General features: G+C 37.9%; 1 protein-coding gene across 1 annotated transcript; it reads right to left on the bottom strand.

Moving 5' to 3' along the window:
* Positions 1-373: 373 nt before the first annotated feature.
* Positions 374-8,337, bottom strand: spata2 (spermatogenesis associated 2). The gene is made up of 3 exons (XM_055652488.1): positions 8,189-8,337; positions 4,153-4,573; positions 374-2,165 (listed from the first exon to the last, which is right to left on the bottom strand). The coding sequence occupies exons 2-3, from the start codon at positions 4,462-4,464 to the stop codon at positions 918-920; spliced, it is 1,560 nt and encodes a 519-aa protein (XP_055508463.1). The 5' UTR covers positions 4,465-4,573; positions 8,189-8,337; the 3' UTR covers positions 374-917.
* Positions 8,338-8,623: the final 286 nt, after the last annotated feature.

The following is an 8,623-nucleotide window of genomic DNA, read 5'->3' as shown; positions in this document are numbered from 1 at the left end:
GTGGTTTTGTAAGCAGAACAAGTGGAAAAAAGTTGTAACAATTTACAATTGGCTTAACATCAGGTGGCACATACAATCTTAAACTGAGACGGTGAAGAATTGACCTGGCACTCAAGTAACAGAGGACAAAAGTAAAAAAACGAAATGGCAAATTTGATATATATATATATATATATATATATTGCATTTAGCTCATTGCCACAAGACTGTTGTACATTGTATTCTAGCTTATGACCAAGGGGGGGTTTTTATGAACTTCACTATTTGTCTTAAAAAAAGCACTGTGTTGTAAATACACAAAATAATAATTCAGTGTATGCGTGTAGTCTAAGTTCAGAACAATTTAACCGTAGGCCAAAATAAATCCCCAGAATTTAGCATTTACAGGTGCAGTGTTTTATTCATACAAGCAATCATAAAATTATTTTAAGTCATCAACAAAAAAAAAATTGCATGGATAAGTCAAAAGCGATTGGAGTTTCCTTCACACACTTGCTCACCTATTGTAAGTAAAAAATAATTATGAAACACAATCACATTAGAAAAAGGCGAGAGGAAAATTGCACATCAATACCAAGGCTAGTTTATATAAACATTTGACAACTTTACGTTAAATCCTCCTTTAACTGTTGCAAACCGTCCCATTTACTTGTAGTTACAAATATGGTTGCTCAAAGTTTTGAAAGCACCTGTATCTCTGGTATGAATTATAGATCAAAGCAGCTTTTAATGTGCTTACACCAGCCCTTGAAAAATATAGCAGCAATTTAAATACCTCAAGGTGCATATTGTAGTACAACAGATCACAGTGAGCAATTGTATGAGAATTTTCTTTCTACAATCTGCTAGCTTTCAAAAAATTCCTCGCTCAGATTTTTCTAGGGCTGATTATGCATCATTATTCCACATTATACAATCTATCTGTATACAGTATAATTTTTACTAGATTTGAAATTGAGCTGGTTGTTTGGAAAGAAATTATGCGACTTATTCTTGCCACAGAAATCCAAATGATAATCACTTTTACAATCGCCGCAGGAGACCTTAGAACAGTTCACACAGGTGAACTTTGCACCAGGTTTATCACAGAATCCACAGCGCATTATGTTGGTGCTCTTGGAACTGGGCAAGTACTCTTGATACTGTGGTGCGGTAGTGTATGCACATTTCTCTTTCGGAGATGAACTTGCAGACAGATCATTTTGAACAGATGAAGAACGTGTTAAGATACTCACTGCTCTTGGATATTCATGTCTACAAGGGCATTGGTTGCAAAGAACATTGTCACATTTTTGGCAACTTGACGTTCCACTTGATATTCCACACACTTGGCACTTCACTGCACTGAAACCTGACACACTTTCTTTGGTAGTACGTGGAGTTTCATGGTACATAACTCTTACTTCATTACTTTTTGTCAATCTTGTACTGTGACTGTTTGGTGCTTCTGTCCATCTTTGTGATAAAGTGCTTCGAGGAACTTCAGCTGTGTAAAGATCCAAATCATCATCAACTGCATGGAAAGAAGTGTTGAGGTTGCTTTCTGCTCTCCAGCTACCATTGGGAGACTGCAAGTATTTCTCTGACCCTCCACGCGGGGAACTTGACATGGCAAGAAGTGATGGTGTAGGACGAAAAATCTCATCATTTAAGTCCTCATAAGAGCCATAAACTGCTTCCCTTTTATGATGTGCAGGAGTTAGATGAACTTTATTCAACTGCTTTTCTAAGTAAGTGTCATCACTCTCTCCAGCTGAAGGTTTGTACATCAAGTGTTTCACAAAACTATTTGCTAACCGGTCACTGTCTGATCGGCGGAAGTCCATTTGAGCCACTGACGTATGCAAGCCTTCTGTTGATCTTCGCTGTCTTTTCATGGCATCGATGCAACCTTTCACATCTGTGCTCTTCTTTCGTTCTTGCACTACGTTAAACTCCGAATAACCCTTAACTTTAATTTGCGAATAGATTTCAAGTAAATTCTCACACTCAATTCCAGCCAAGAAAAGCTCAAAAGAAATGAATTTCACATGATTAGTGTTTACTTTGTTTTTCAGTTCATAGGTTTCCTTTTCATAGTGATACCCGATGAAAGATAAGATATTCCAGACATCATCTTCACACATTGCAGATTTGATATAGTAGACAAAATGCCCTGTAAAAGTCTAAAATAGAAAGAAAAGTTGATGAATCTTACTTCTATCACTTTGTAAATGTTACCTACGTTAATTTCATTTTCTTACAGATTTATTCAATTGAGAGGAGAAATTGTTAAAAACTTATATACACACATTAGGTAAATATGAGATTCTAACTGGAACTCATCTACAAACCTGGAGGTTTGGAAAGACAGTAACAATTTATGTTTCATAAAAACAAAGCAGGAAATGCCTTTTCTACATTTAGGACATCTTGTCCCAAATTGTAAATTTTCAGATGAACATTTCCTCTAAAAATGACAAATGCCTGCAATTTGTATATACTCCTGTGACTGCATAGGCTACCCGACTGCTCCTATTGTCTCCATTATCACAGATCTGCTGATTTTAATAGTTAATAGCCAAAACTTTTATTTCCCTTCTTACATTTTCATCATTTAGATTAGCTGCAAAAATATTAGAAAGGCATTATAATAAAGACTTAAGGAAAAAAAATCAAGCGATGTTGTTGAGGTACAGAACTGGAACTCATCAGCCTCTGCATGGAAACTAACCACATGCTTGCAGAATATTAAATCTTAAAAGTATTGTGTAAATAAGAAAGAAGCTAAAGATGAATCTGGATAACTTTTCAGGTAACATCCCTGTGTGAAGGTTTGTGGATAAGCTATTACTTGGAACATTCTGTTATGGGAAGGGAGCGAAGATGTACAACAGCAATCCCATAAACCTAGACGGTTTAGTAGGGGATAATTTTACCAGCCATGCTAAACTCCTTTAAAACTTTTAGTAACATAAGGAATGTTTTACAGTTACAACAGATTTAATAAAATCATCATGGCAAATCCTTAAATAAGTTGATGTACACCATTGAAATAGGAACAAGCTAGTTGGTTTGAATACTCATTATTGTTCTATGCATCTCATCTTAAAATGATCTGCTTTCATTGTTTAATCAGTGGCATTCTATATCTTTTCTTTTGAATAAATAGTAGAGGTGCTATCATCAGTTTAATTAGAAAATGGTTGCGGGGGAGACAGCAAGCGATGAAGAAGAAAACAAGTCTAAATTCCCATTTCCAAACAAAATTCAGTTCATAACATTGCTTGATGATAACAGTGCCCATAAATGTCCAAGAGGAGTATTAATTTAAATGTTTTAACTCAGTTTGTGAGTTCTGGAACTCTGCCTAAATGATAGTTGGCATGAAGATATTTTTTTAAGAAAGGGAATAGACAAGTGAATTTTGTAAAGTTGCAAAATATATTTAAGGTTAACCGGGGCCAAATACCCACTCTTCCTCTCAACTCACCTGGACCCCATCCCACACTCCTTTTCAATTTTCCAGTGAAGCAGAGGAAAGGCCACAGACAAATTGAGGGAAGGAATGCACTGTGCTCATATGTGATCTTTCATGACTGAATGGATATAATTCCAGTCCATTTCCCGAGATTAGAGCGCGCCAGAAGTTTTAACTAAGGCTCACTAAAAGATTGTCATGAGTGTTGGAGGCTGCATTAGGCATAAAGTGGCTGGGGAAAAGGCCAATATTAAGGCAATAGTTCACAGTGAACAGCATTGAGCATGGGTTGTTCTGTGGAGAGATATGATGCCTCAGGAATGGTAGATCAACATTTTAAAAATGTTTTTAAATTTATTGACAGACTGACTTTATAATTGCCCCGATGCCAGTGGCTCTGCAGAGATTTCAAGAGGGCTGTTTAAGAGTCAGCCATTGTGGTAGAGGCTAGAAGCTTGTACTGTAAAGGACGGAAGCTTGGCTTCCCCGAAGAACAAGTAATTAATGCTTTTGTACAGTTCCATAGCTTAATGGTCAGCATTTCTTAGATTAGTTTTTATTCAAGATGTATTGAATTGCTGCAATTTAAATTCCAAAATCACCATGGTGGAATTTAAACATTTTATTTATAATTTGCAAATAGTTATGGTTACGTGTCACATTATTTCACAGCATTAATTTTTATACTGTACCTTTATTGTTTTAAATTCCTTTTTCCAGGGATAGAGAAAGAGGTTAACGCAGAAAGTCTCCAGAATTCCAAAGGCAGTAAGAATTGCACTTAAACTTGATGTTCTGAGCGTCTTCAAGGAATTCTCCACAATATCATAAAATCTGAATGACTTAAATATTTCAAACGGTTCTTGGCGATATGAATCAAGTAAGGACGTAGCCATCTTCTTAAGGCTTGCATCGTCCAACAAGGGATCTTTTTCACTCAATTTCAATTCACAAATCTGTACATATTTCCGAAACAATGTCTCTCTGATTTTGCTTGTATCCATTAGGAACTTGTAGTGCAGGGTGAGGTTTTCTATAATTCGTCCATGTTGTTTTCAGACGAGAGTGGGTTCAAAATTCTAATCACAATGCGAAGAATGGCGATAGATATACCTGCAACATGAAAGAATGATGAATTTAGTCAAGAGTCAAGAGTCAATTTAATTGTCATTTGGACCCCTGGAGGTCCAAACGAAATGCCGTTTCTGCAGCCATACATTACACACAAATAGACCCCAGACACAACATAATTACATTTTACATAAACATCCATCACATAGCTGTGATGGAAGGCCAAAAAAACTTAACTGACATAGTATCACAGCAGACTGTCTAATTATAAAAGTTAGTTGCATTTTAATCAATCAAGACTGATGCAAAATCTAACTCTTAAAAATTGTGTTCATGGATTTGTGTATAACCAGAAAGTTAACCAGCACAGATTAAAATTAAATTATCTATTGCAAAAATTCCATTGCTTCATTGTCAGTACATATGACAATAAAACACTCTTGACTTGGGGCATGGCTTTATAAAAGATAAATTAACAAATGAAATGGAAATTAATATATTTTGAATTAAAAAAAACAAACAAATATACAAAGAGATTTCCATTATACTCGAGGACAGAAGAGTGCTCAAATTACTCCTTGAAGCCTCACTGATAATGTTTTAAATGACCTTATTGGTAAACATCAAAGTCGCATACCATTACCATTTACAAATGTCAGGATTTCACAGAAAATATTGGGAATATTAACATAATGGTTGCTAAAAACAGCACAAATCTGCCGAACTATATTTATTTTATAAACAAAACCGAACTTTTGATCAAACCCATTTCTTACTGCAGTCTTTATTTCCAAAACAGTGCTCATGGAATACACATCAAGAACTGCAAATTATCACACAAATCTTATGTCAAAATATTCTATTTTATCCCAAAGTTTAACAGGTATTCCAAGATTACAAATCAAACGTTTTTTTGTGTGTCCATTATACTGTTTTTGTAATTTAATATTTTCTCAATATAACATTTTTTAACTTTATATTTTAAAGAACTTCAATAAAAAGTAAACCAATGATCAACAGCCATCGGTCTCCAATGCCCTACATTTGCACTTAATTTCTACAGGCTAGGTTAACACTTCCAACTACACTTTGGACTATTGGAATACCAGAATATCTATCAGAACTATAGAAGGCTCAGTCCTCAGTTGAGTTTATTGTCACATGTACCAAGATACAGCTCTTTAGGAATAAACACAATTAGTAACAGCTGCATTTTTTTTTCTAAAACAATGCAGTTTTACAAATTTATTGCTGAAAACTCAATGTTGTAACTACCCAAAAGAAAATGGTATTGAACTTGCTTAGAACATATTAACAAATTGAAATTTTAAAAAAACAGAAAGGAATGAGAATTTAAAAGGACAATCGACTGATATTTTAAAATACAAAACTCCTCACATTGTGCAACAAAATAGAATATAGCCATGAAAGTCATGAGCACTAATGAAACAAAATAGGTCATTTTAAATTCCAATTCTTATCCAGATGATGTATGTAATATCAGTTATGAACCACATACTTTTTGGGTTCCAATTTAAGCCTTTAAAGAAATGTTTCTTGCTTTGCATTTTGCATTTACCATCCATTATGTAAACAACTTGTATTCAAGGGTCCCAGATTTAGACTAATGAAGATGATTGAACTGGCTGACAATATAATATTACCAAATTGAAGTGTTAAAAAAAAACGGAATGAGAACTTACATAGAACATCTTCTGGTATTTTAGAAACATAGATAGAAAATAGGTACAGGAGGAGGCCATTCGGCCCTTCGAGCCACCACCATTCATTGTGATCACGGCTGATCGTCCCCTATCAATAACCCGTGCCTGCCTTCTCCCCATATCCCTTGATTCCACTAGCCCCTAGAGCTCAATCCAACTCTCTCTTAAATCCATCCAGTGACTTGGCCTCCACTGCCCTTTGTGGCAGGGAATTCCATAAATTCACAACTCTCTGAGTGAAAAAGCTTTTTCTCACCTCAGTCTTAAATGACCCCCCCTTTATTCTAAGACCGTGGCCCCTGGTTCTGGACTCGCCCAACATTGGGAACATTTTTCCTGCATCTAGCTTGTCTAGTCCTTTTATAATTTTATACGTTTCTATAAGATCCCCCCTGATCCTTCTAAACTCCAGTGAATACAAGCCTAGTCTTTTTACTATATTCTCAAAAGTATGTCTTGCCTTGAGCAAATATTAAAAGGACAAAAACAATATTATAACGGACAAAAAAAGCTTTGATTTGTAATTGAAATAAAATAGTACAGCAGAGTTTTACAACACATCGATATCTTACATTCATTTCAATTACTACGGCTCAAGGGGATGTAACTATCTCCTTTCTATGGAAAATCTCATAATTTATCATTCTTCAAAATTTAAAGATGTTAATATAACAAAAACAAGCTATTTACTGTTGGTTTTGGGATGCTCTTAATGATGCTCCTACTTAGACCATATCCCCACATAAAGTGTTTAGAAGTGACATTTTTTTTTTAAAACGGGATCACCTTAATTACAACAGCACTGCATTAAGGACTAAACATAACAAACGTGTTCCAGATCATCATCTGAGTGCTACCAAATGCAGAGATTAATATAAAATAGAAGCTAAATTGTGAGGTACCGCAATATCACAACGCAATAGAGTCATTTACTCCAGCCTTTGGAGACCATTAGTCACCAAAACTAGATGTGTGCACCTGCTGAAAGCAGCACCATACTGACATGTTGAACAGGTTAAACCCGAGATGTTCCCCAACACGTAATATACTCGTCAAACAGAAGGACTCGCTGGCTCAACAGAGATTGTATACCCCTATCCATTTACACCCATCAAGATTAACACGATTTCATTTTGAAGGACTAAATGGTTTATCGGTGTCATATTACATACATGACCGACTTCCTGATTGCATCGTTACTTTTTTGTCTTTACATCTTTAATGTATTTGTTCTATATCTCTAAAATCACCGTCTATAGTCGTTTTAGTCCATTTTAGTCGTTTCCCTTTGCCCTGACTCTCAGTCTGAAGAAGGGTCTCGACCCGAAACATCACTTATTCCTTTACCCCAAAGCTGCTGCCTGACCCACTGAGTTACTCCAGCATTTTTGCGTCTATCTTCCCGATTGCTCGGTTCAGCTCTGTACGTTGGGAGCACTTTTAACATTAAAACACTAAAGGGAGGAATTCTCTTTATCCGGAGAGATCAATATAACGTGTAGGAAGGAACTGCAGCTGCTGGTTTACACCGAAGATGGACACAAAATGTAGGAGTAACTCAGCGGGACGGGCAGCATCTCTGGAGAGAAGGAATGGGAAGAAGCAAAGATCCTATAGCAGAGATAAGATCTTTGGGAAGAAGGGTCTCGACCCGAAGGGTCACTCATTCCATTCCTTCTCTCTATAGATGCTGCCTGCCCAGCTGAGTTAGTTACTCCAGCATTTTGTGTCCGTCTTCGAGATAAATATACCAGCGGCTAGTGGAAGACAGCGAGCTCGCATTGAGTCACAGCAAAGCGATGCGGGCCCAGTGCCACTTGAACGCTGCCCTCCAACGTGACGGCGCCATCTTAGCCCCTACAAACATCACCAACTCGCTCCTCCACTGGATTTCGTGCTGCTTTACGTTACGAATTGGAGTCGTTCGTTCTACCTGTATCTGTGCAGGGGTGATAAGGGTGCGGGTGGTGAGGCGCAGTGCATCTCCGGCCGGGGCTCTCACCGTTCAGTCACCTCAGTCGGGCCGCCATCGTCGCAGCCGGCAGATCGCTGAAGGCGATGCCCGGCGCGCCTGCGCAGGTTGCCGTCTTCTCGCACATATCCGCCGGCGCGCCTGCGCAGGGTGCCGTCTCCTCGCACATATCCGCCAGTGCGCCTGCGCAGGGTGCCTTCTCCTCGCACATATCCGCCAGTGCGCCTGCGCAGGGTGCCGTCTTCTCGCACATATCCGCCAGTGCGCCTGCGCAGGGTGCCGTCATTTGCACATACCATCAGTGCGTTTGCGCAGTAAACCGTCTCCCCCCCCGCGCACACTGCCGCTGGTGCGCCGGCGCAGGGTGCCGTCATCTTGCACATACCGATCAGTGCG

Source organism: Leucoraja erinacea, chromosome 21, assembly GCF_028641065.1.
Source record: "Leucoraja erinacea ecotype New England chromosome 21, Leri_hhj_1, whole genome shotgun sequence".
Taxonomy (NCBI): domain Eukaryota; kingdom Metazoa; phylum Chordata; class Chondrichthyes; order Rajiformes; family Rajidae; genus Leucoraja; species Leucoraja erinaceus.
This window is presented reverse-complemented; position numbering and strand designations above follow the sequence as displayed.

What these genes read in the sequence shown, in the direction of transcription:
- spata2 (XM_055652488.1), bottom strand. Translation starts at nt 4,464, where the DNA reads ATGGATACAAGCAAAATCAGAGAGACATTGTTTCGGAAATATGTACAG. An exon ending in AGGAATTTAAAACAATAAAG is followed by an intron (nt 2,166 to 4,152) that starts GTACAGTATAAA and finishes TTTCTATTTTAG; the next exon opens with ACTTTTACAGGGCATTTTGT.